Raw genomic sequence first — 26,807 nt, forward strand, 5'->3', positions numbered from 1 at the left:
CCATCGGCCTCTTTCTTCATCATTTCACATTTTCCCCAAATTAGGACTCCTAATTGAATCTGGAGAGCAGCGGCGCTGATTCCTCCCCCGCCTCCTTCGGCGAGTTTGCAACCGACGTCGGGTCGACCTCCACTGCCAGTGTTTCTCGACGAGCTGGAGCACGGCGGAAGTTTGAGGATGACGACGAGCGGGCAGCGGCGAATGGGCGGTGACTCCCCATCGGCTGAAGCCTCAACGCCGAGGCTGACGGAGGACGGCAACGTTGCAGGTCTGCCAGGGAGTCAGCGGCGGCAGCAACGGGGCGGCTGTTCACCAAGAAGCGACGCCTTCTCTCCAACCGAGGCTTCGCCGAATAGAGAAAATGACGGAGATAGAGAAACACCGGCGGTGGAGGACGACCCGACGTCGGTCGCAAACTCGCCGGAGGAGGCAAGGGGAGGAATCAGCGTCGCTACTCTCCAGATTCAATTAGGAATCCTAATTTGGGGAAAATGTGAAATGATGAAGAAAGAGGCCGATGGGTTTGATGGGAATGAGAATATGTGATTTGTGCCACTTTAATTAGAAAATAATTAGACATTAGTGACTTAAAATTATTCTAATCTGGTTGAAATTGGGCAAAACGCGTTGACTGTTAAAAAATTAACGGAACTATTGACGGACGACCAAAATGATCAAATTTCCATATGCGCAGGACCAAAAAATCCAAAAGATAAAATTTATGACCAAAAAGGTAAAATGACCATATGTTTAGAACTAATTTTGGTCTTAACTCTTTCTTAAAAAATAAAAAATGACTCAACTTTAATTGAAACGTAGAAAGTAAAATTTATAATTGAAACACACACCACCCCCACCCCCACCACCACATATGCACGCACAAACCACCATATGTACACATACAACACCAAATACACACACAAGATAAATTAATTAAACTAAGTACTTAGTTAGACAAATTGAAATACAATAAAATATTGAATAGCTAGAGAAAAGCAACATCTGAGGTGGCAGCTAAATCTTTTTAGGGCCGGTTCGTGAATTTTAAGTGACAACCTTATCTATATTCCACGATATTTTTGAACAAATATTCATATTTCGTTACAGAGTGATCAATTACTAATTCATAATTTAATTATTAACTAAAACTAATTTAAGATCATAGAATTTTAGAAAACTTGTGATCTATAATTTGCGATGTGTAATTTTCATTTTTATTAATTAAAAAAAAAGATAAAAAAAAACTACTAAATTAGGATTTTGGATAAAAATGTCAATATAGTTTTTCGTAAATATTAACACAATGCTTTGAAAATGTCAACACAATGCTTTGAGAATGTCAACACAATGCTTTGAGAATGTTAACACATTGCTTGTATTGACATTCTACATGTATTATATTGACATATTTTATATACTAGGTTGACATTAATTTGTGTCAACCTAGAGACATAATGTCTCCTAGACATAATACCCTTATGGCATTTTGACATAGATATATTTTTTATAATGACTACTTTATCCAATATCATATTAAATGGATACAAATCTAATTAAATAATATTAAATTAAATTAAATATCTTTATTTATATGCATATTTATTGATTTGATTAGAGATAAGCTACAATCATGCTCAAAACTTTTTATATGTTTACATGTCATTTTTTTCATGTTAATTTTATACTATATTATTTATTTAAAAATCATGAATTCAGATTATAAATTAGTTATTATAATGCATACTAAATTATTATTTAATAATAAAATAATTTGATAACTTTCATATATTATTATTTTTTCAAATAAATTTTTATCTCACCAGTTGATAATTTAATTATGAGTTATTTTCTTTTTTTATGTTATATTTTCATAGCCGATTAATTTTATTATTTTTTTTTGTTATATTTCTTATTCAAATTTGAATTGTATGATTAAATAATAGTAGTTATTATGATGAATCATTTATTTGCGTTATCTTTTGTATTTTTGTATTAATTTTCTTAACTTTTATCACATGTAATATTTTTTTTATATTTTGATTGACAAGTACTAGTTAGGCTTCGACTCTATAAAATTATGCTTAGAAAATTAACATTATAATGTTTCAAAAATAAAAAAAAAAGTTGTATTTTTTAATACGAAAATAATTGGATGAATCAACTTTTCTCATTTCAGATTATTTAATATACCGTACATCAACTAATTATATTAAGAATTAAGAAAATTAAGAATCGTAAGCTCCATTAATAATATCCTTTTTTAGTTAGTAATTTTAATATAAGAAAATAAGAATATTTTAAATATATAGCTTTAAAATGTTAAATATAGGAGTATTAGTTATGAAAATGTGATTTTTTTTTTGTTGAGTTGTAATTCCAGAAATAATAGTAAAAATGAAATGTAAAGAATTAATATTAAAATTTTAAAAATTTTAAAATCAAAATTACGTACTCAATTAGTATTAAAATCAAAACTGCATCTCAAATCATTTTAAAATCAAAATTGCATACTCCAAATTTGTTGCTACATGATATAGTAGAATTTCAATATTTAATAAAGAAAAGTAAATATTAATTATGGTCAATACTAGCATTAACAATGATGTAAAAAATAATAATTTAAAGTTATTTATATTTTGAAATATAATTTAATTTTTCTTGATACAGTAAATTTAGTTAAGGACTCTATATTTTACAAATAATCAAATTAACCCTATCAAGATCTTAATTAATACTACTTCCATATATAAATGCAGGGGCAACAAAGTACATATACAAAATTTAAATTTAATTTAAAATTAAATGTAAAATAAAATTACTACTTTAACCTCATTATGTCTTAGACATTATGTCTCCAAAACTAATGACTATTATTTAGTTGTAGTTAGCAATTAAGTATTGAGTTAGCAATATAACACTCTTCATTCCATTGCAATATTATTTAAAGTTACCAATGATATGAATAGTACCAATTAAGTAATAACAATTTCATTCTCTTTGTATTCCTTGTGCTTACCAAGCACAAGAATGAAATGGAATTGTCATTCCATTCCTATCTTCATTCCCCCTCATTCAATTCCATTATACCAAGAAGCCTCTAAAAATCTCTAAATTAAAAAAATATATATATCATTTAAAGTCCTTAATTTCCATTTCTTTTGTCTTTTTTATCTTTTTTTTCTCTCTTTTCTCCTCTATTTTCTTTCTAACAAAACTTTTCCTTTCTCCACCTCTCTCTTCTTGCTCCTCTTTTTTCATATAATACTATATAGAGGGAATATATTTTTTAGTTCGTGAATTTCGCCAAACTACTTCATCCGTCCCATAAAAATATGTGCACTTTCCATTCTCGTTTGTTCCATAAAAATATGGAAATTTTCATTTATGGAAAGTTGCCTCCAACTCATTACTCATACATATAAATTAATTTACAATTTATACCACTATCCACTAACACTACTTTAACCATCCTACTTATTCTCTCTCTTACTTACCAATTGTGCATTAATTCTCGTGTCATTGCCCATATTTTTATGGGACAGAAAGAGTATCATTTTCGGTTTTGAGGCAAAGTGCGACATACTAGTGAATAACATTTTAGAATGTTATATGGTCCTCTTGTTTGCACGTGAGAAGAAGCCCTTGTATGGCATGCTCGAATGCATTTCGTACGTACTTGATGGACAGGTTCACTTCCCGGTGGAAGTTGCCTGCAAAGCTGGAGGATTGTGTCAGACCCTAGATAAGGAAGAAATTGAGAAGATAAAGGACAAGATTGAGGATTGTGTATGGTGGGGGGGGCTAATGATAGGAACTATCAAGTGAACACTAAGTTCAATGAATAGTTCTTGGATGTTGACCGGGATATTGTGTCAACACGTAATTGTTGCCATCGAGATTGCAACAGAGGATGTGGACTCCTTCATAGCTAAATGCTACTCAACAGAGGCATTCGAAATGTTATATGCGGCTGTCATCTACCCGGTATAAGTACTAGGTTGTGGTCGAGTACTCCATATCCCGATGTTGTTCCACCAGACCTTGCGCAACTGTCCAAACGTCCGAAGGGAGCAAGAAAGAAAACGAGCCAATTTTTTTACAATTTAAGTGACATATTTGGATAAAAAATTTGAAGGTATTTATTGTATATTTTCTTCAGAATTACAACAACATTAGCTACATTATATAAACGAGCCAACTTTTTTACAATTGCCAAAAATAACTTAATTGATCTATTAGAGAGCTTGAATTAGCAAGACAAACGGGATTGGTTAGTTACGGTCATAAAACTCACGTTATACACTCTACACTAGACATAAAATATGATTCAACGACTTATTGTCATTGGATTAACAAAAGACATATTGCTAGTATACCAATTCAACATCTTAATTTTTTTATTTGTAGTAAACAAATTACTAAAGATACATTACTATATTTAGCGGATATAAATATACCAATAACTCTTGACTAAAACATACTAGATTCGCGAAATCGAGTCACTAAGTAATCAATATCAGTCGGGTGAACTGATGAATTTTCAGTGAGACTCTTATCTAAATTATCTAAAGCCACACGAGTGTAGGCAGTAATGGAAGTTAAGGTCATCCATTCTTTCATGAGACGGCCATCAGTGTTGGCAAAGAAAGTAGACCTTCTACGCTCCTCTAGTCTACCTAGGCAAACCCGGATTAGGTCAGAACCACTTACACTGTTTTAAAACAGATGTTGTGAAGGGTGTCTCTGACCGTATAGGAGAAAGAGATCCAATTGGTCGGAAGGGTACATGTTGAAAATCTGCATTATCCAAAAAAATTAATACAATTATTTTACTAAGTCCTAATTTCCAAATAAAACATAGAATAACTTGACCCATGACTATATTTAGCGGTTATAAATAAACCAATAACTCTTGACTAAAACATACTAGTATTGCAAAAAATGTGAAAATCACTGGAATAGTCGTCCCTTTATCAAAATTTCGAAAGAGACTGTTTCAGATAGAATTGTAAAGTGGGTCGGGCCATCCTGGCCCAGGCCCCCGTTGAGGCCCGTATATATTGAGGCTCAGTTTGACCCAGACCCTTGTCTGATGTGGGCTGGTCTGGGCCGAGCCGGGTGATGCGTATTTTAGAGTATCCAATTCAGTTCACACAAGATATCAAGTTTGATTAATTAACTCTAATAATACTACGATACTGCAAGATTACAGCGTCGTTAGTAGTATTTCAAGTGTCGATCCACAGGGAGGTAGAAGATTGTTTAAAACTTAAAAACTTAAAAAGATGTAGCATAAAGATTTGATTTTTGATTTCTGAAAGTTAAAGACAAAATAATGCAACAAGTTAACTAAAGAAAGACTATTCAAATGAGAAAATATGCCACTCCAAGTTACACACTAGGCTTGTATTGTTCTATACCTTTATCAACGAAACATATAAAGGGATTAAATCATCAACCTAATCACATACACTGAACATGTACACGATGAGTAGTTCACAATTAGCTTAACACATAACCTATGAACCAATCTTCGATGTCTATAAACTCCTGCGGAAGCGCTAGAGAAATAAACATCTACTATAATCACCTACTTAATCCACTATCAAATTATCCTCTGAACAATTCTAATTCGATAGCACCAACAATAAATCATTCCTAAACTACGTTAAAGAGACAATAGCAAAGGAAAGAACAACACTACATTATTAGCCAAAAACATAGTGTATAAACATTAAGCACATTGTTGGTAACAAACATATGAGTTCAAAGGTGTAGAAACATCCATACAAAGCCTAGATTATAACTTGGAGCAACATAGAGAGCTTAGCCTAAACACATGGTGGAATTTGCAACAAAAACCATAGGACACATGCTCTCGTTGAGTGGAATTGGGATTTGGAGACGGATCGTCGGAATGTTGGCCAGAATTTCTTTCTTTTCTTCTTCCTCCTCTCTTTCTCTCTTTTCCTCTCCCTTTTCTCGTGTCTGAATATGCCTGAATGTCTTCCAAAACCGCCCTGGAAACCAATTTGAAACCTAAAATTCGGCTGTTTTCGAGAAAAACGCCCGACCGGGCAAAATGGTGCCAACCCGGGCGTTTTTTATACCAACCCGGGCGTTTTTAATGCTGAAAACGTCCGACCCGTGCGTTTTTGCCGGTTTTGACTGCTTCGCGCAACCTTCGTCAAATGGCCATAACTTCTTCATCCGAGCTCCGATTGAGGCGTGTAATATACCCACGCGAAGCTATTTCAAAGAAGAAGATAATGGTGGTAAGATAAAAGAATTTGGACACCATCTTGATAGGCAACGAACAGTTTCAATCAGACCCTACTCCACATGTACATCTATCAACTAATATATAATAATCAAACCTTAAAGATCAATTGATAGATGATTTAAATATACAAAATAGGAGAAAACTTGGAGTATAATTAGTATAATTTGATTCACATCAAATACCCTCAAACTTATTTACTTGCTCGCCCTCGAGCAAGATCACTCAAAGCATTATATTTCAAAGTTCAATTCACAAAGGTTTTTCATCACAAAGAATCATGTAAGGACATGAATGACAAAATCTAAACCCTCAACATTTCCAATCAAAATCTCCCACTCTCATGAACCATCACTCATCCACCTAGAACTTCAAGTCAAGGTGCACTTCAAAGTAAGTCCAAACATTAGATCCTACAACTCAAACCGTCGTCATTGACTCGTCAAGCATTACTTATCACATAGACTCGCGGATTTCAAATCAAACTTCTTTAACTCTACCAAGCTATTTACAAAACATCCACAATGTATCAACAAAAAGGTCCAAGGTCTTAAATTATAGGTTGTAATGGGGCTAGGGATGAGGTAGGATAAATATGGATAGTAGCTCAAAAACTACATATTTGAGTGCCAAATTCTTCACTCCTACAACTTCCTTCTAAAGAACCAAACAATATACATTTCACAACCCATACTTTCACTCCCCCAAACTTGAGATCTTTTCTAGACAAGGATACATCTTTACAAAGCAATGGAAGTTCTACTTTATTTCACTTTTTTTTTCCATTTTCCTTTTTTTTTTCTTCTTTTTCAAAGGCCTCGACTTTTACAATTTGAAGGCCGTCTTTTTCCTTACAAAGAACTTCCTTCTCAACACTTATACATTACATCAATTCTGAAAAAATCTTTAAACTTTGATCGAACACCACCCAACACTCACAACACAATCAACAAAGCTCAAACGTGTATTTAGCACCCAAATAGTAGTAAGGTTTATTGATGAGGCTAAAATGAGGCTTATTTTAGTAGCTAAGTAACTGGCTAAGTATTTGTACAAAACAATGGGGATTAAGCTCAAAGTGGCTTCTAGGGGATCATTTGTTGGACTAGGCATGTGAATATTTGGCCATGGAGTTCATCCTAGTGCCTTATCATCCCATATCATTGACACATATGAATGCAAGCACCCAACTCAATAAAGCAAATCAATCCAAGATAATTTCCACAAGACATATGACTTTCATACTCTCCTCAACTCAAGAAATCGGTTGTAGTCACAAAATGCTCTTTCAAATAAATCAATGCACAGATTCCATCCATCCTAAGCTTCAAAGATCAAGTAAAATCAAGCAAGAACTCCCAACTAGAAAGCCGAAGATAAAGCATGCATCCGTCAATTACATTGATTCAAAACACCTTTAACATACAATACACCCAAGAAAACATGCATCGTGCATAAAATTCATTCAAACTCAAACAACCCCCCCAAACTTGAATGCTTCATTGTCCTCAATGCAAGCAAAGAAGAACATAAAAAGTAAAGGGATAGAAGACTCCCCCAAACTTGGCATGAAATCCGTAGCATATGGGTAGGAGGGTGGGTGTATCTTCCATTGTAGGTGTGCTCTCTCATAAGCTCCAATATGCTCCTACAAAACAAAACAAAACAACAAAAACAAAACATAAAGAAACACTCAATTCAAAATAAATGCTAGAGGAAAGAATTGAGCAAACAAAACCTCCAACATATGAAAATAAAGATAAAAGAAAATAAATAAAAACTTGGGTTGCCTCCCAATCAGCGCCTTTGTTTATAGTCGTTGGCTCGACCTTCTTCTTTGCAGCTTTCCTATCCAAACTCCAATAGGTGCCTCTTCACTTTCTCCTGCTCAATCACAACATTCTCCCCATCAACTCGAAACATGACCGTATTTGTCTTGGTCTCAATCACAACATCACCGGTTGCTAAAAATGTCCTACCAAAGAGAATAGGCATGTCCTTGTCCTCTTCCATCTCTATGACAATGAAGTCAACCGGGAGTATAAATTTATCCACCTTCACCAAGACATCCTCGATGATTCCTTTAGGCTTAACAATTGAATGATCCGCCAACTGAAGGTCAATGTCGATTGGTTCAATCCTTGCTTCAAGACCGATTGACCTCGCAGTTTTCAAAGCCATCAATGATATTCCTGAGCCTTGATCAAGTAGGCACTTTGGGAACTTCTTATCTCCCATTTCACACGGGATCACACAACTTCCGGGATCTCTTCTCTTAGCCGACATCTTTCCCTTCACAAACTGTGAGCAAAATGCGCTTAATATCACCACACCATCATCTTGTATCTTCTCCTTTTTCGCAATAAGGTCCTTGAAAAACTTGGAGAATTTAGGAAAATGTAGGAACAAATCCACCAAGGACACATCTACATTAACTTTCCTAATAATATTCATCATCCAATCGAGTCCCTTCTCTTGAATTATTTTCTTTCTCTTCTTCTCGATTGGGAAAGGAGGCGGCGGTATAAAATCTGGAAAATTAAATGGACTCTTCGGATCCATTGCCGGACTCAACGACTTCTTCTTCTTCGTATCACGCCGACTTGCATCTTCTTTATGTTGTAGACCATCTCTAGTTTCTGTAGTGGCCCGCTCACTCCCCTCGTCCGCCCCTGCATGCGAGGTTTGTGAGCCTAACAACTTGTCCGCCCCTGCGTGCAAGATGTTTGGGCCACTATGTACCGCATGCTCTCCAAGTCTCTCTAGCTCTTTTCCACTTCTCAATGTGACTGCTTTGCATTGCCCATTAACCTTTGGGTTCGTTATCGTGGTGCTTGGAATAGTTCCTTGGGGTCTGGTTTGAGCCGCCGTTGCAAGTTGACCTATCATCATCTCCAAATTCTTCATTGTGGCATCGATGTGGCCAAACTTCTCATTCACTTTTTCCTTGAATTGATCATTCTCCTTTTGATTCTTGATCATGAAAGAGTAGATCTGCGCAACTTGATCATCACTAGATGGCTTCGTCTCAAAACCCGGAGATTGAGTGTTGTTTCTCCATTGGTTGCCAGAAGCGTTACTAGGACCAGCTTGATTCCAGTTTCCTTGTTGAGGCCTCCAGTTTTGTTGATTGGTATATTGAGCTCCTTGGTTGAAACCTTGACGATTGTTGCCAATGTAGTTCACATCCTCCACTGGTGCTCCTTGCAAACTTGGACATCGATCTGTATAATGTCCTCCTTGGCACACTCCACACTTCATCATAGGCACAGCTTGGGGTTGAGGAGTCAACTGCATAGATTTGACAGCATTCGTCATCGACGAAATTTGAGTACTAAAGTCAGCCATTTGAGCTTCTATAGCTGACACTCTTTCCGACTCCTTAGTAGCACCAAATGTATCTCCCGCGGCCATCTTCCTTGGATTATGCCAATTCCTCTGATTGTTCGCTAATCTTTGAAATAGCGCTCTCACCTCATCATGGGTCAAATCGTCCAAGTTCCCACTCGAACCTGCAGTAACCAACCCTGTGCCTTCATGATTAAGCCCCTTGTAGAACTTCAAAAGATCATGCCCCGGAGCTAGACCATGACTTGGGCATTTCCTTAGCAAGTCTGTAAATATCTTCCAAGCTTCGGCAAATGACTCATCATACTTTTGCTGGAATGAAGTGATCTCCTCTCTCAACTTCTCGATCTTCATTGGAGAGTTATATTCCAAAAGGAATTTCGACTTCAACTCCTCAAATGTTGCTATGTTGTAGCCCGGTAGTGAGTCGTACCATTCTCTTGCTTTCTCTCTCAATGAGAAAGGAAATAAGGCCCTCTTAATCCGATGATGCTCTACATTTGGAGGTCTATGAGAGTTCGTCAATTCATAAAAGGCATTCAAATGACTCATCGGATCTTCTTCATCTCGACCATGGAAAAGATTTCCACCATTCACCAAACTAATTTAGTGAGGTGGGATGTTGACATTGTCATGTGCATAGGCAAACTCCCCCGGGTAATCAACTCCCGATCTAAGGATGTCGCCAAACCTTCCCATGGGTGGAGCATTGTTATCGTCTTCAGCCATTGATTCGGTGTCTAACTCTGTCCCACAACTACTTTCTGAACTTGACTCAAAGAGTGGGTTACTTCTAACTGGACTCTGATAGTCCGGATAAATCTCAATCTCTGAACCTCTCGGCCCTCTCTTTCTTTGATAACAGAGTAATCCAAACGGTGGTGTACCCTGTGATCTTGTGTGCATTCACAACTTTTTTTTTTTTAATTACCTAAACCTGCACAACAGAAAAGAAACCAAGCACATACACAAAATATATTTCACTACTACCGAAAGCGAGACCTCTCGACAACTTCGGGGTAAGTTCCTATAAAACGTGTGTGCTTTAGTGAAAACTAAATAATCCTAATCACTAAACTAAGAATTAAAAAGATATCACCTAATATAAACACTCCTTCGTCTTCAAGTCCCGACGTGGTAGATGGCTATCACCCCCAAGAACACGAAGTGTGTGCCTAAACAAAACAAAATAAAAGATCAAATAAAATAAAACAAAAATAAAACTACTAAGTATTAAACAACCTATTGCCTCCCCGGCAACGGTTCCAAAAACTTGATGCGTATTTTAGAGTATCCAATTCAGTTCACACAAGATATCAAGTTTGATTAATTAACTCTAATAATACTACGATACTGCAAGATTACAACGTCGTTAGTAGTATTTCAAGTGTCGATCCACAGGGAGGTAGAAGATTGTTTAAAACTTAAAAACTTAAAAAGATGTAGCATAAAGATTTGATTTTTGATTTCTGAAAGTTAAAGACAAAATAATGCAACAAGTTAACTAAAGAAAGACTATTCAAATGAGAAAATATGTCACTCCAAGTTACACACTAGGCTTGTATTGTTCTATACCTTTATCAACGAAACATATAAAGGGATTAAATCATCAACCTAATCACATACACTGAACATGTACACGATGAGTAGTTCACAATTAGCTTAACACATAACCTATGAACCTATCTTCGATGTCTATAAACTCATGCGGAAGAGCTAGAGAAATAAACATCTACTATAATCACCTACTTAATCCACTATCAAATTATCCTCTGAACAATTCTAATTCGATAGCACCAACAATAAATCATTCCTAAACTACGTTAAAGAGACAATAGCAAAGGAAAGAACAACACTACATTATTAGCCAAAAACATAGTGTATAAACATTAAGCACATTGTTGGTAACAAGCATATGAGTTCAAAGGTGTAGAAACATCCATACAAAGCCTAGATTATAACTTGGAGCAACATAGAGAGCTTAGCCTAAACACATGGTGGAATTTGCAACAAAAACCATAGGACACATGCTCTCGTTGAGTGGAATTGGGATATGGAGACGGATCGTCGGAATGTTGGCCGGAATTTCTTCCTTTTCTTCTTCCTCCTCTCTTTCTCTCTTTTCCTCTCCCTTTTCTCGTGTCTGAATATGCCTGAATGTCTTCCAAAACCGCACTGGAAACCAATTTGAAACCTAAAATTCGGCTGTTTTCGAGAAAAACGCCCGACCGGGCAAAATGGTGCCAACCCGGGCGTTTTTTATACCAACCCGGGCGTTTCCACTGTCCCCGGGCGTTTTTAATGCTGAAAACGCCCGACCCGTGCGTTTTTGCCGGTTTTGACTGCTTCGCGCAACCTTCGTCAAATGGCCATAACTTCTTCATCCGAGCTCCGATTGAGGCGTGTAATATACCCACGCGAAGCTATTTCAAAGAAGAAGATAATTGTGGTAAGATAAAAGAATTTGGACACCATCTTGATAGGCAACAAACAGTTTCAATCAGACCCTACTCCAATGTACATCTATCAACTAATATATAATAATCAAACCTTAAAGATCAATTGATAGATGATTTAAATATACAAAATAGGAGAAAATTTGGAGTATAATTAGTATAATTTGATTCACATCACCGGGCTTTTATTAATTTTGCTAGGCCCAGCCCAGCCTAGGCCCACGTTGCCATATGGGCCCGGCTGGGCCGGCTTGGGCTGGACTGTTTAAATTTTTTATTTATGTATTTTAAAGATATGCCAAATATATTATATGCAAAAAAAAACATTTAACTTGTATTTATATCTCATTTACACTAAATCCAAACTTAAATAATGTGTTTAAGTTCATTTACTGACTTTATATACACATCATTTTTCATGTTCTTTATTCTATTTAAAAGGTAGGGGCATAACTAGATGAAGAAACATTAATGTTAGTTTTGCTAGTAGATTATGACATATGAGTTGATATTGTATTTTAAAACTACAAGTATATGAACTAACTAACAAATTTAAAGAGTTCTGTAATTATTTATTAAATATTAAAGTTTTAATATTTAATATACTTAAAGATAAATTCAGAACCATCTTTTTTACATCTTGGATAAATTAGATGTAGTTAAGATTGAATGTTACATTCATTATTTTGTTGGAAACTTGTGTAGATATTAGACTATTACTATTTGAGTCCATTCGGAGAATCCAACAAATTGGAACTATATAGAATAAATTAGCATGTCTCATGCACAAGATGACATGCATAAATAGGGAAATTAATACTCCCTTCGTCCCACAAGAATATGCACTTTCTAATTTTAGAAAGTCTATTCTCTCTAATGGGGTGGGACTCATTTTCCACTAACAATACTTTAATTACTTTTTCTCTCTACCTCTCTCTTACTTTACCAATTTAAATTAAATCCGTGTGCATATTCTTTGGAAACGGATAGAGTATTATTAGTGGTTAATCACCTAATACATTTTAAAAAAACTAATGATTTAAGGTGGGCTTGGACGGGCATGGGCTGAGCTCCGGATGGTCTTGGGCCTCGGCCGGGCCTGGGTTTACAAAATGACCCAATTGGAGCCCATCTCAACTAAGGAGCCCAGCACAGGTCCGCTTCGTTTCACTGGTGTGCCGGGTCTGGGCGTGGAGCTTGATAGGGCGTGTGGGCATGTCCTCCTGGGAGGCTTTGAGAGGTCAGAAATCAGCATTTTTGTTTGATTTTCCAGTTACAAGGGAACTAATTCAGGTTTACAGTATATAATCTATCAAATGGTTGATGTCTACCCTTCAAAACCAATTGGATCTTTCCAAATTCGTTTTACATTTTAAATTTGATTATACTTCGTGGTCCAAACTTTTAGCCCATTATAAATATACCATCTCATACCATAAGTTGAATAATTTTTTCACTCAAATGCATTAACTATTTTCATTAAATTTCATATTAAACTTACTCTTAGACGCGTGGAGAGTAGCTAGTACATTAAAAAATTTGCATTTTTTTTATCAAAAAATGAGACTAGAATTGAGATTCACCATAGAGAATACCCAATTTAACATATGTGAGAATTTAACATCTCAAATTAGTAAATTACCAACTACTCGTATCAACTAGTCATTGGTAGTAGTAATATTAGAATCGAGTAATCGACAACGCATATTGGCTTTTACAGTGAAACACGTTGATAAAGTTTGTGTGCATGTGATTGCATATTAATTAATCAATAAACAACTCCAATTTATATTTTTATTTATATATGAATAATAGTAGAGACAGAATGGCAACATCCCTTGAAAAAGAGAGACGCAATTAAGGCCAAGCGGGTACTAACAACTCAAGATACCTCTGCTTGAACCTCTCTATGCATACCAATCATAAACACAATGTTCACGAAATACATACATTTTATATCATCAATTTATATCATCCTAGCTTAAAATTGCGATCTAAATCACCATTAAAATTGAGAGCCTTGGAAGGTCTGTCCAAACTGCCAATTTGCGGGTACAACGTTGTTCGCAGTGACGGTTCTACCATCACTGGCCGTGACGCGGAAGGAGAGGGATTGACCATTGAGATACGAATTGGCTTGCCAGTTTTGGCCAAAATTCCTCGACATTGTTTGCCACCCGGTTTTCGAGCCTTTGACTGATAGCGCATGGACATCCCCTGCCCCCGCGACGTTGCTGATTAGAACCAAGTTGAAGTACGCGTGACCATTGATTGTGAACCTAATCCCCCCTTTCTTCACACAAGCCACTCTGCATCAATTTTTATACTAGAAATTAAATTACTTATGTCAGAGCAATATATTTTTTTTAATTAATAAAATGAAGTATTTTTGAGAGACCTTCTGTAGGATACCGGCACGATGCCAGCGCGGTACTTGGCGATTTGGAGGAAGGCGGGCTGTGCCATGTCGAAATGTTGGAGGGGCGGGTTGCACCAGCCGCCGTTGTTGTTAGGGAGGCCGTAGTTGGGGGGGCAGAAGTTGGTGGCAGTGATTTTGACCGTGCCGGGCAAGCACGACCGGGAGTCGCCTGTGCACCGCATTTCGTAGCATGCACCGCACGTGAGGCCGTTGTTGAAGAGGGCTGTGCTCAATGCGGCCGTGTTGGTGCCGTACCCTTGGCTATACATGTTACCGTACCCACATGCCCCACCTGTATATAGTAACTAACTAAGAGACAATTTGATAGGAAAGATAAATAAATAAAATTATAATAAGAACACACATTTTAGATCAGATCACTCCAAGATAAAAAGAGTTATCTACCTTACTCAACACCCCTAAGAATGTTATTAAGTAGTACACTCGGTTAAAATCGTACACAACGTAAGATGTTTTTATGAATAATGATATGATAATGAGAAATGAGTGAGTAACGTACCCATGGTACCGGAAGCATCGGCGCCGCCATAGAAGGTGGCATGAGCATTTTGCCAGCCTCCAAAATCAGCTCTAGCAACACTCAATCCAAGAACGTGTAGAGCGAAGATAGAAATAGTAGCAAGAGAAACTAAGTTGGCAACCATGTTTGATTGATGTTTTTTTAAGATAGATAGAGGCTTGATGAATGAAGTGGGGATAAAAGGGCAAAGTAGGAGGTATTTATAGAACTAAAACACTTAATTTCAAACAATGATTGCGAAAATAGAAAATAGAAAAGGTTAAGGGAGACAGGATGGTGATAACAGCCGGCCACGAGGGGGTTTCTATGTGGTTTATGATATATTAAGTATTTTTATTTTTATTTGCTGTTTTATTTATTTTTTTATTGTTGGGCAGCCAAATTGTGAACATTTTTTAGATTGTAGGACCCCTCTTGCACATGGACACAGCATCTTTATGTATTGTATGGAATTTCTCATTTTCTTATATTAATGTGTTCATAAAAAGGACTATTTATTATTTATAAGTCAAGATTTATTAAACAACTATTCGCAATATATTTGGCCTTTTGTGATTTGTTTTGTAGTATGTACAACGCTCATACTTATTGGGGCCGAGTAATAGTCCTAAACCACAAACAAAAGTTATTATCCATCAAATCAAATAAAAGAACATAACTCTTGCCTAGCCAAAAAGAATCAACATATAATCAAACGGAAGAAGCAATAAAACCATGAGATCAAGTACACAGAGAGAGAGGGTGTGAGGGTTTTTCTATACCTGCCGAAACTCACATTAGTATGATATTCCATTTTAAGCTAAGCCCTTACCATTTTATTTTTGGGAGTATACTGCTTAAAAGATCTTATATTAATAAAGTTAGGTAATATATATTACTTGCAACTTTACTTATTTTTTGACGTAAATTATGATTTTGATTTACACTCCAATAGAGGGAAAACTGAGAAATATCGATTCCTTACATCCTCTTATGTGAAGCAATTCCTCAGTCGATGACGGCTTGAAAAAGGAAAATTGGGGCACCAACTTCTAATCTACAAAACGAGTTTTCAATATGAAATCGATCCAAACAATGAAACAAACAATATTGACGTAAAAATAAAATAACGGGACAAAAATATGTAAGGTGATTTATTACATTATGTAAATAAAACGGTAATAGTACTAGCTAGGTAATTGCAAATGGGCATCTTTCTTCTTAATGACACTGATTTACTCTAATCACGTAATTAACGTGATTTATATGTGTGGCAGAAAGCGGCGAAATGAATGCGCCTCGACACGACAAATGCATAAATGAATTTTCTATTAACTTTGGCCGATATTAATGTTACTTAGTTAGCAGACTGCTTATGTTTTCAACTCAATTATTCTAGTCTTTCACGTTAACTTGTATTCACTAAATGACAAGCTCCAAACATTAAATTCAGAAAAAATATTATACTCCATGTATATGTAGAGAGAGTGTGTTGATTATTAGTATAAGCATAAAAAAATTATAGTGGGAACATGAAACTAAATTGATTAACATCAATACATTTTAGTATTATTACTGTAGTCTGTAGATATATATCTTATTCGTTCACTCAATTAATCGATTCAACTTTAATTAAGAATGTTTTTATTTAATTATTTCTATATGACTATGACTGAAATCATTCAAATTTATAAGTAGACGTCCTTTGTCGTATGCATGATCATACCTTGCTTTGTATCTTTTGTTAATTTTATGAGAGATTGGGATTTCAATTTAAATATTTTTGTTATTTCAACTAAAATTTAAATGAAAAAAAAAATTGTCATATATGTGAATACATTATCTTTTTTCTCATTTTAGTAGTGTAAAATTTTAGATAACAAAGGGAGAGTTAGATGGGATGGATCATGGCAAAGTAAAAAAAATTCTATTTCCACCGAAAGTTAGTTTACAAAAAGCTACTTTATGTTAATTTCTTTATCATGTGTGTTAAAACAGCAAGTAAATATATATTGTGTGTTTTCTTATCATTTTCCTTAATAGTACCATGTTACAACGTACAACCTACAGTATTTTGTAGTATAGGTTATGCTTAAATATGTGAAGTAGGTCTCATAGACAGAACAAATTATGTGTTTGGTTTTGTTGGATGTTGGTTGGGTTACAAATGAGATGTTCGTGTGTAATTTCATAAGTTCATTCGCATTCCTGTCTCTTAACCGTCTCATCTCTTCACTATTCATGAGTCCCACTATACTTTTCACTCCATCTTTTAAATAAGAGACATCACCTACATTCCTTCATCTTTTAACCATCTCATCCCTTAACTATTCATTTAATTTCATTTTTTATTTTTATTTCCAACAAATTCAATTAATATTTCATTGAAATATTAAATTAATACTAATAATTCATTAAATCATTAAAAACCACGAAAATTACAACATCCGAAAATACGAAAAATACATAATTGAAATCCTATGGAGTATTTTTATTTTTAATTTTTGATTTTTATTACAATATTGAAAAATAAAAAAATTGAAAATTACAATATTTTTATTTATTTTTTATTTTCGAATTTTCCTGAATTTTTTAAAAAAAAATTAATTTTTTTTTCAAACGGATATAAACGATGCCCACTCGCGGGCCGGCGAATGGGCGTCACGCACGAACCGGAGACGCCACGTCGCCAAGGCGCGTGGTGAGCTGTCTTGTGAGACGCCTCTCCAGGACGAGCCAAGCGACGAGATGGAGACGAGATTGGAGGCCGCATCGCCGTCTCTATGCAGTCTCATCTCTCCGAGTTGAGATCGAGACCGCTAAGAGATCCGCTGCAGATGTCCTTAGAGAGCTTCCACGAATTCACTTTTAAGATTTAACTAATACTAGTAGTTATACGTACTTGTTTCTATATAGGCACATTTATAAATTATAATCTCATGCAATAATTTAGAACTATATATCGCATTATATCTTCTGTTGCCCACAATATGATATACTTTTTGTAATATTATAAGTTAAAAAATTATTTATTATTTGGCACAATTTGTGTTACGTCTATATAATTTGTTGTTATGTTGATCTACGTTCAATAATGATGATATGATAATTCATAGTTATACTCAATTTTTTATAACCGTGAATGAAATGCTTCAAATTTCAATTATTTAACTATCCACTAAATCAAATATATTAAAATTATTTAAATGAATAATAGTAGTATCATGTGATACTCAATTTGCATTTGACTTCTTAACTATTCCCTCCATCCCCCATAATAAATATCATACTTTCCTTTTTAGTTTATCTCATTGTCATATTTCTTTTTTATTTTTTCTCTCACCACTTAACACACAAAATAACATCTCTTAAAATCTCGTGACATCTCCTAAGCGTAACATCTACTATAAGACGGAGTAACAGTTTTAGGCCACAAAAGCACATTCGAATATATTGTGCCTAGATACTTTAATTGAACTTTATTGGGTAAAAAAGTTGAGTAATCGACATGAAGGATTAAGAGGGATTAGCAAGTCATTGTCGTTAATGACGATAAGCAAAAGTCAATCTATACGGCGGCTGTCTCATACAAAAACAGCTCATGCGCATAAGATTAATTAACATGCTAAAAATAAATTTCATCCCAATTTATTTATGATAACAATAATTGTTACGTTAAGGGCATTTCACAATAAGGCCCCAAAATCATTAGTATTGGTGCGGCTGTGGTTGCCGCTGTTTCTCTGGCCTTATTAGTTATTCTATGCTGTTTCAGTTACGGTTGGAATTAATTTTTTTAGTTTAAATTGTATTGCTATTTTAATTTATGTTATTTATTTTTAAATTGAAAATTAAAATAACAAAATACTATGAATTAAAATACTGACGTGATAGAGGAATATAGATGTCTGATTTTTTAGGTGATTTTTGGGGTGTTATTATGGATGCCCAAATTATTAGGAGATTAGTATATTTCATTTTGTACAAACATTTAATTCAAAAGAAATCGTTGGCATTCGAAATCATAATCTTTTGAATCTGATCGTAAGATTTCGAGCTATTCTGACAGTTGTTCTTTTTACGCACTAATATTATTCATTTTGTTTGTATCGGATTGTGATAATTTGATCATTCAAATGATATAAAGATCTGAATTTATTTCTGTAATGGTATATATGTCAGGTATATTTGAACTTAAAAAAGGAGAATTTTATTTTGTCTGTATTGATCATAAATTGAACATGTTGAAGCCCTCGTAGCTTTTTTTGTGAGAAAATTATAAACGAAACCAAAAATCAAATAAAATTGCATATGATTGTGTGACAACACATCACTTATGAAGATTTCTGAAGATGCGATTCCCTCATAATGAAACAACTCAAAATCAGATCTAAATATCATTCACATGGACGACATTCAGTTTCTACATTATTTCTATCAAATAATTGCAAATAATTTCTAAAAAACGAAAAATATAAAATTTCCTCTGTAAGTACCCATCATAGTAGTATATGATTCAACCGATCTGTTCCTTGTGTACATTTTCCATAAAGGTGGCCTTTTTGTCCAATTCAAGTAACCACTAGTTTAACTACTCAATCCGTCCACTAAAAACTGCCTCATTTGTGGACAGCAAATATTTTAATTAGAAACAAGAGAGAATGTAAAAAATGTAGGTAAGTAAGAGAGATATGGAGAAAAGTAGGTGAAGTACGATAGAGGAGAAAAAATGGATAAAGTATGAGAAAGAAAGTTTCTATTTTTAGAAATGAAACTATTTTTTTTTACATTCTAAAATGGCAAAATGAGACTATTTTTTATGAATGGAGAAAGTATAATGCATATAATTCATGTCATCATCTAATGACGGCAAAATACAAATTAGGACATAAATATGGATCAAAATTTATACTAGACATAGCATCTTGAGCATATAATCAGAATAACTAGAGAATTTACTTTTTTATAGTTTGTTTTTCATGATTGGTCGATTCCTGCATGTAGGGGTGTCGAAACGGGTAGAGGGTATCGGGAAACCCTCAACCCGACCCGCTACCCGGCGGGTAGCGGGTATCCACTACCCGACGACAATGGGAAACGGGGCGGGATCGGGTAGTTTGTTTTAAATTTTTGCGGGTATGGGTATACTCGCTACCCGCGCGGGTATACCCGCTAGACCCGATAATACCCGTTATTTTTAGGATAAAGGTTTTCAAATATTTTATTTTAGTTAATTAGTTTCAAATCTATATATACTCCCCAATGATACACTTTATTTCCAATTATTTGGTGAAAGTAAAATTTTTATTAGTTTAGTGTCTTTAGATTAGAGATTTAAAATATTTACACTTTTATTAGTTGAAGTTATTTATATTGGACTTTTTATGAAAGTGAATTATTTTAGATTTTATATTAAACTTTTGAATGGTGATTTAATTTTGGACATGCTTGACGTTTCTATCATATTTGTTTTTTTGAAATTTGGATTGCATTATATTTCATACGTAATCATATTATATTTAAGAGATGAGAAATTACCATATTTGTGCATAGTTAAAAATTATGCAAATACAACAAAGTAAAAGAAAATACAAATCTAAAATCATAGTGTAGCAACTAGCAACAATCCCAAAATTCATTCTAGAATTTCAATGTACATAAAATTATTGTATTAGATGACTAGCATTAATGATAAGCGAAAACTAAAAGCATAATACAATTGAATAATAGTCCTTAATACACAATTCAAATTATGCCTACGGGTTTGGGTACCCGCAACTGCGGGTTTGGGTACCCGCAACTGCGGGTTTGGGATACCTGATGCGGGTATGGGTTACCCATTTAACTATACGGGTCGGGATTGAGTAGTATAATATTGATGTTTTTGGGTACGGGTACCCGCAAAATCGGGTTTGGGTACCGCGTTTCGACACCCCTACCTGCATGGTGAATTTATTACTTTCGTTATCTATATGCACAGTGCCCGATGCAGAAACAATTCTCGATACGCAGTTCAATCATAAAAAGTTGGGATATTGGTCTCTAAAACCATGAACTTTGAGCAAATTTTGGTATTTCCCACGAACTTTAAAATTGGTCTAAAAAATCATAAACTTCACATTTTGTTTGTTATTTCCCATGACATGTCAATCATCATATCTAACCAACTTCGGTGCATTTTTTTATTCTATTTGGCACTACTAAATCAACGTAATTTTCAATGTAGCATTTTATCCTACTTATCACGAACTTAAAAAGTGATCTAAAATATCATAAATTTTTCACGGTTGCCCATGTATAATAAGATTTTTGCTAAAGATATCTTATTTGGGCTGCCATGGGAAATAACAAACAAAAGGTAAAGTTTGTAATTTTTTAGACCAATTTTAAAGTTCATGGGAAATACCAAAATTTGATCAAAGTTCATGATTTTAGAGACCAATATCTCTAAAAAGTTAGAAAATTTTTTAGACCAATTTTAAAGTTCGTGGGAAATACCAAAATTTGATCAAAGTTCATGATTTTAGAGACCAATATCCCTAAAAAGTTAGAAACTCTCTTTAAATTGAATATGCGTCTTATGACAAAGAATGTTTTGACGTTGTAAAGATTGTGAACTCATGTCTTATTTCTCTATAATAGAGATCTATATTAACTGCACTACGGGCTTCGGGACTTCGGGCACATGTCCTTGCATCCTTTTATCTACATTAATTAATTAATTTAACAATAATAATAAAGATTATATGCCTTATTCTAATCCATTATCCATATATCTTCTACTCTTATGTCTTAAATCGTCAATTGTCATTGCAAATGCCCGACAAATCATAGTTTTACATTTTAAAAGGAACACTGAAACCAAATAGGCACTTATAACATCCATAGCTCAATTTTTTGAACCACTCCTTCAATACACAATTTATTTTCATTACACTATTTATAGTTCTACACTACTTTTTACCTCATAGCACCCACAAACATGGGCATGCGACTCCATTTTAAGCCCACCAGAGTTGGGCTTTGAATCATCGAACTCTACGACTCCCAGAGCAGAAAGGCCCTTTTCTTTAATTTCATTTCCAGCTTTCCTACAAATAATTACTAGATCCGATTCTTTTTGGTAGTGTACAAGTTACTAAAAGGTTTTCCGGTATTTCTTTTGTAGGGAAATTGGTCTCTAATATCATGAACTTTGCACAAATTCTGGTTTTTCCCATGAACTTTCAAATTAGTACCATAAATCATGAATTTTCATATCTGTTTGGTATTTCCCCAACCCGACCCGAACCCTATTTTTCCGGTAACCTTATGCCAGCGTGTACAATCGGAAAATCTATGTGGACTCCATTTGAAACGACGTCGTTCCACCTCCAAATCTATAATTGAAATTTTTTTTTATATATTATTTCACAGCATCGTTTGTATCTCACCTTCGCAAATTTTCGTTCTCTGAATCTGCAATTAACCTCTCAATTGCAACTTTTATCAGGGATCTTCGTCAATTTCGGACTCCATTTGGGTAATCTCGACTGTACACTTGAATAGTTTTCAATTTTTGTGAATTTCTTGTTCTTTTCTTCGAATTAATTTTCAAAATCAAAACCTTTGCTTTCTTCAAATCAACAATGGAGGCTGCTCAGATTGTGTTCCATGCTCTACACGTTTTTTAACTGTTGTTTGGGACAAGTTTCTGCTTAGAATTGTTTGTTGGTGTAACTTGGTTTATTGCCTGAATAATCATTTTGTGCTCCATAAGTATGCTTTCTGTAAGTAGACATTTCTAACGAAAAGTTACTAAATGGATTCAAAATGCATTTTATTTGTGAAAGAAGGTTGCCGATTTCACCATTTCAAATATTTACATAAATTGTTTCTATATCTTAACTGCATTTTCCAATTGTAGTTGCTTGTATTGATTATGGTAGCTCTAATGCCACTGCTGCTGCTACATAAAAAAGAAGGAGCTGGTTTTTATGGTTCTTGGTTGTATCTCATTTTTCCAACAAATATTTATGAAATTTGTTTACTTTATTGCCAGAAAGGTTGCAGCAAATGAATCGAATGAAAGTGATGAAGAGTCAAAAGGAAGCATTATGGTATGATGTGCTTCCTTGAGATATAATACTGCTTGCTAGCACTTGCAGGGAAAAAAGACGAGGACGGGGACGTGCCAGCAAAACTGCAGAGAGAGAAATCCTAAGACACGAGATTGAGCAACTTGTGTTCGTTTCAATTTATCCTACAGAAGGGACCTGTTACTATCCATCTTATTTGTCTCAAAATAAAATGTATTATTCCTTGGAGTTCTAATTTGACCTCAGAAATTTTTTTCATTGTAAATTCTGAATCATATTCCGAAGAAATGCAGATACTCTATTAAAATCGCCTTTTGTTGGGTTTCTCTATCAGTGTATATAATTCATTCACATTCATGTCCATCTTGTACTTGTAAAGATCTGTATTTCTTAGTTGTATTTATGTCCTAAGTTATGGTGAGCATCATGTTTCTACAACAGAATACTCAGTTTGGCCTCAACTACACTGCATTGAAACTATGATTGCTTGCCTAAAGAGTAAAGAGAACACACAGCAGTCATCTTTTCTCCCTAACACAAAAGCATTCAAATACAACCAATGTCATCTTGACCATAACAAAAGTTTTATATTGTCTCCACAACCAAATGTGTTCAATTCAGGGCAATACATCAAAATATGATCATTGAACATACATGTTCAAAGCTAACAAAATATCCCATCAAAAACCAAATGTTTTTTTCTCAAACTTGACTCTGTTGTGTTGCTAAACCAGATTGTGCTTCACCAGGTAGTACTTGTGCTTGTTGAACTTTTCGAGGCCGTCCTCTCTTTCCCTAATAAGAAGCAATATGAATATATTAAAATCAAACTCAAGTTCATAACACAAACTGCTCTATGAACAAACTGATCCATACATCAATAAACTAACCTTCTCTTTAGTTGGCTTTGGAACAAGATCGTTTTTGCATGATCTACTGTTGTGCCCTTGTTGAAGGCATTTTTGACAGGTCATAACACATATTTTGCGAAGCTTGTGTGGTCTCTTTGGATCAATTTCCATTGGGTCTTTTTTCCTCATTTTTTTTGGTCGACCCGGCATCTTCTTCACATGAGGTGGCATGATACGGTAGCCTTGTGCTACACCCCACATCTTGTCACCATTCAAAGGTGGAATGCCATATGCATAAGCCATTTTGTACTTCTCCACAGTGAAGTAGTCACTCACATAAGACTCAACCTTTTCGTTCAAGAAATTAATTACTGAACATGCATGCACACAAGGGATTCCAGTAATATCCCAAACTCTACACTCACAAGACCTTGAGGCTGGTGTTACCACAAACCTATTTTCATTTAAGCTCACTTCAAACTTACCACCCAATGCAGGCATAGTAACACAATATCGACTATTATACCTCAACTTCTCTACTTTTTTCCTGATTCTAGGACACAAGACATCAGTTTTCACACGTGCCTCATTCAATTTCTCATAATGCATCTTCATGAGTGAATTTCTAATGTCTTCTAACATGTGTATGAGATGTTTACCTCTTGGAATCAAGACATACTTGTTAAAGCTTTCACACATATTATTCAAGATGGAATCACAACTCTGCATAGGAGTAATAAAAGCCTTACAAAATCTTGTGATGTTTCTTTCCATCAAATGAATATAAGCTTCAACATCTTCCTGTTCAAGTTCTTGGCATGCCTCATTGTATTGTTCCATGTAAGTACTCCTTACAATTTTCCAGAAAATGCTCTTTAGTTCTGGGCCTTTTGAGCCCTTGTGTGTCTTCTTCCAATTGCTATAAACATGCCTTGCACAATTTCTATGCTCGGCCATAGGAATAAAAGCCTTAACTGCATTCTCCAGCCCCTATAATTATAATAGAAATCAGTAACTACATCAATAAATTAGATTAATCAATAAAAAAAAAACAGTACATACCTAAAAAAAACAGTACATACCTTTTGTTGGTCACTAATGATGGTGATTCCAACACCTTCTCCAAGATTCAACTCTTGAGCCATTATACCTATGAACCATTTCCAGTTAACTTCGTTTTCCACTTGAACAACCGCCCATGCTATTGGGAACATTTGGTTGTTCCCATCACTTCCAATTGCTGAAAGTAATACACCCCCTAAATAAGTCTTCAAAAATGCACCATCCAGACCTATAACTCTCCTACAACCGCTCATGAAGCCCTTTCTCAACCCACTAAACCCTATATATATGCTCTTAAATACTGAACCAATTTCCACATCAATTTCAAATCTTCCTTCTTTATCTACCTTCATCAACTCAGATACGTAACTCCTAAGCTTTGCATAGTGGTCCTCCACAGAGCCCGTCAACAGCTCAATGATCTTTTTTTTCGCATTGTACAGCTTCCACTTCGATGCATCATGTGCATACCTCTGCACTAAGTCCCTCCTCAGCTCCTTAATAGTTGTATCAGGTTGAAGTCTGAATGTGTTCAGATACTTCTTAGCAATCCAATTGGATGTAACTAATTTGCTTTTCATATTCCTAGAGCATGTGTGGACATCGTGCAAATTTTTGATCTCAAAAGACCTATACTTATTGACCTTACTCGCATAACACTTCCACTTGCAAGGTTCTTTACAACCAGCATCCACTTGGTCCTTATTAACCCTTTTGAAGTGTATTTCCCAGCCATTCTCTATTGCATTGTCAGTCAAAGCATCCCTAACTTGATATCCATTCACAAATCTCATTCCAAGTGTCAACTTCAATGTTTTATGATCACATCTGGGATTATACACATACCTTCTACATCTTTTTGTTAGCCCAGCACTTTCATCCTCCTCATCAGTGGAATCAGAGACGACATCATCATCAGATTCCTCATTATCTGACCCACCACGTTCAACTACAGCGCTGTTTTCTCCAAAATCACAAATAGCACCTGTAAACAACTCATTACTTATAACCCTAACATTTGCTTGTTTTAATTTCTCTCTTGCTTGTGTATACTCATCATCTGACACCAGCTCATCGTACATCTCATCATCCGTTTCATCTTCTTCATCACTAGATGGAATATAACTTATCTCATCATTTGACTCACCCTCCTCCTGCCCTGCTCCCTCATCCTGCCCTTGCCTATCTCTTGCTCCAGCACCCACTCCAAGATCTCCCACACTAAACTTCCCCACGCCAGGATCCCCTATAGTAAACTCCTCCACACCAGGATCCCCCACGGTAAGCTTCTTCACGCTAGGATCCCCCCCAGTAAACTCCTCCATACTAGGACCCCCCACAGTAAACTCACCAACTCTAGGATCCTCCACGCCAGGCTTACCAACACCAGATTGTGTTCCATCAATAATATAAACATTCAAAATTCTTGTTCTAAGCTCAAGATGTGACAACATCACCATCACATCTTTGTCATCTCTAATGTCTACCATTTTTATAGACCTAGGTATCTTATATGTAAGTTTACTCCACTGATCATAGCCCAATTTCTTAACTTCATCAATTAAATCAAAATACCCAAATCTATCTTCATCAAAATCAACCTTAGGAGTTATATCTCCACCTACATATAACTCCAAGCCACCATTTTTTACAATAGACCCGCCATGATGAAAATGTATATCAAATTCAATCCTGCAATTTTGAATCAAAATTTCAGTCAACAACTAATTTGTGCAAACAATCAATCTGTAATCAAAATAATTTCTAGTCTAATTCAGGGGGTTTATATACCT

The 26,807-nt window shown here is 35.1% G+C and overlaps 3 protein-coding genes and 2 non-coding genes across 5 annotated transcripts; 2 read left to right on the plus strand and 3 right to left on the minus strand.

The window, feature by feature from the left end:
• Nucleotides 1-8,128: 8,128 nt before the first annotated feature.
• LOC148932407 (uncharacterized) lies at nucleotides 8,129-10,534 on the minus strand. The gene has a single exon (XM_089063945.1). The coding sequence runs from the start codon at nucleotides 10,178-10,180 to the stop codon at nucleotides 8,129-8,131; it is 2,052 nt and encodes a 683-aa protein (XP_088920071.1). The 5' UTR covers nucleotides 10,181-10,534.
• Nucleotides 9,864-9,970, plus strand: LOC125202867 (small nucleolar RNA R71). Its single transcript, XR_007173205.2, has one exon. It is a non-coding gene; the product is annotated as a small nucleolar RNA R71 (small nucleolar RNA).
• A 2,275-nt stretch (nucleotides 10,535-12,809) lies between the features above and the next one.
• Nucleotides 12,810-12,910, plus strand: LOC125202952 (U6 spliceosomal RNA). The gene has a single exon (XR_007173277.2). It is a non-coding gene; the product is annotated as a U6 spliceosomal RNA (small nuclear RNA).
• Nucleotides 12,911-13,848: 938 nt separating this feature from the next.
• Nucleotides 13,849-15,206, minus strand: LOC125202768 (expansin-A4-like). Its single transcript, XM_048101231.2, has 3 exons — nucleotides 15,024-15,206; nucleotides 14,483-14,795; nucleotides 13,849-14,393 (listed from the first exon to the last, which is right to left on the minus strand). Exons 1-3 carry the CDS (start codon nucleotides 15,166-15,168, stop codon nucleotides 14,090-14,092), a joined length of 762 nt encoding a protein of 253 aa, XP_047957188.1. The 5' UTR covers nucleotides 15,169-15,206; the 3' UTR covers nucleotides 13,849-14,089.
• An 8,597-nt stretch (nucleotides 15,207-23,803) lies between these two features.
• Nucleotides 23,804-25,808, minus strand: LOC148932408 (uncharacterized). Its single transcript, XM_089065089.1, has 3 exons — nucleotides 25,035-25,808; nucleotides 23,992-24,942; nucleotides 23,804-23,896 (listed from the first exon to the last, which is right to left on the minus strand). The coding sequence occupies exons 1-3, from the start codon at nucleotides 25,806-25,808 to the stop codon at nucleotides 23,804-23,806; spliced, it is 1,818 nt and encodes a 605-aa protein (XP_088921215.1).
• Between the last annotated feature and the right edge of the window lie 999 nt (nucleotides 25,809-26,807).

Source organism: Salvia hispanica, chromosome 2 (genome assembly GCF_029641045.1).
Source record: "Salvia hispanica isolate PSC_SH4W2 chromosome 2, Shi_PSC_v1, whole genome shotgun sequence".
NCBI lineage: Eukaryota > Viridiplantae > Streptophyta > Magnoliopsida > Lamiales > Lamiaceae > Salvia > Salvia hispanica.

Excerpts from the sequence above, each read along its gene's own strand:
- LOC125202768 (XM_048101231.2), bottom strand. The coding sequence starts at position 15,168 with ATGGTTGCCAACTTAGTTTCTCTTGCTACTATTTCTATCTTCGCTCTA. Across the intron at positions 14,796-15,023 it reads CGATGCTTCCGGTACCATGG|GTGGGGCATGTGGGTACGGT; the intron begins GTACGTTACTCA and ends TACTATATACAG. Across the intron at positions 14,394-14,482 it reads GTGCCGGTATCCTACAGAAG|AGTGGCTTGTGTGAAGAAAG; the intron begins GTCTCTCAAAAA and ends AAATTGATGCAG.
- LOC148932407 (XM_089063945.1), bottom strand. The coding sequence starts at position 10,180 with ATGAGTCATTTGAATGCCTTTTATGAATTGACGAACTCTCATAGACCT.
- LOC148932408 (XM_089065089.1), bottom strand. The coding sequence starts at position 25,808 with ATGAGATTTGTGAATGGATATCAAGTTAGGGATGCTTTGACTGACAAT. Across the intron at positions 24,943-25,034 it reads TCATTAGTGACCAACAAAAG|GGGCTGGAGAATGCAGTTAA; the intron begins GTATGTACTGTT and ends TTATAATTATAG. Across the intron at positions 23,897-23,991 it reads CAAAGCCAACTAAAGAGAAG|GGAAAGAGAGGACGGCCTCG; the intron begins GTTAGTTTATTG and ends GCTTCTTATTAG.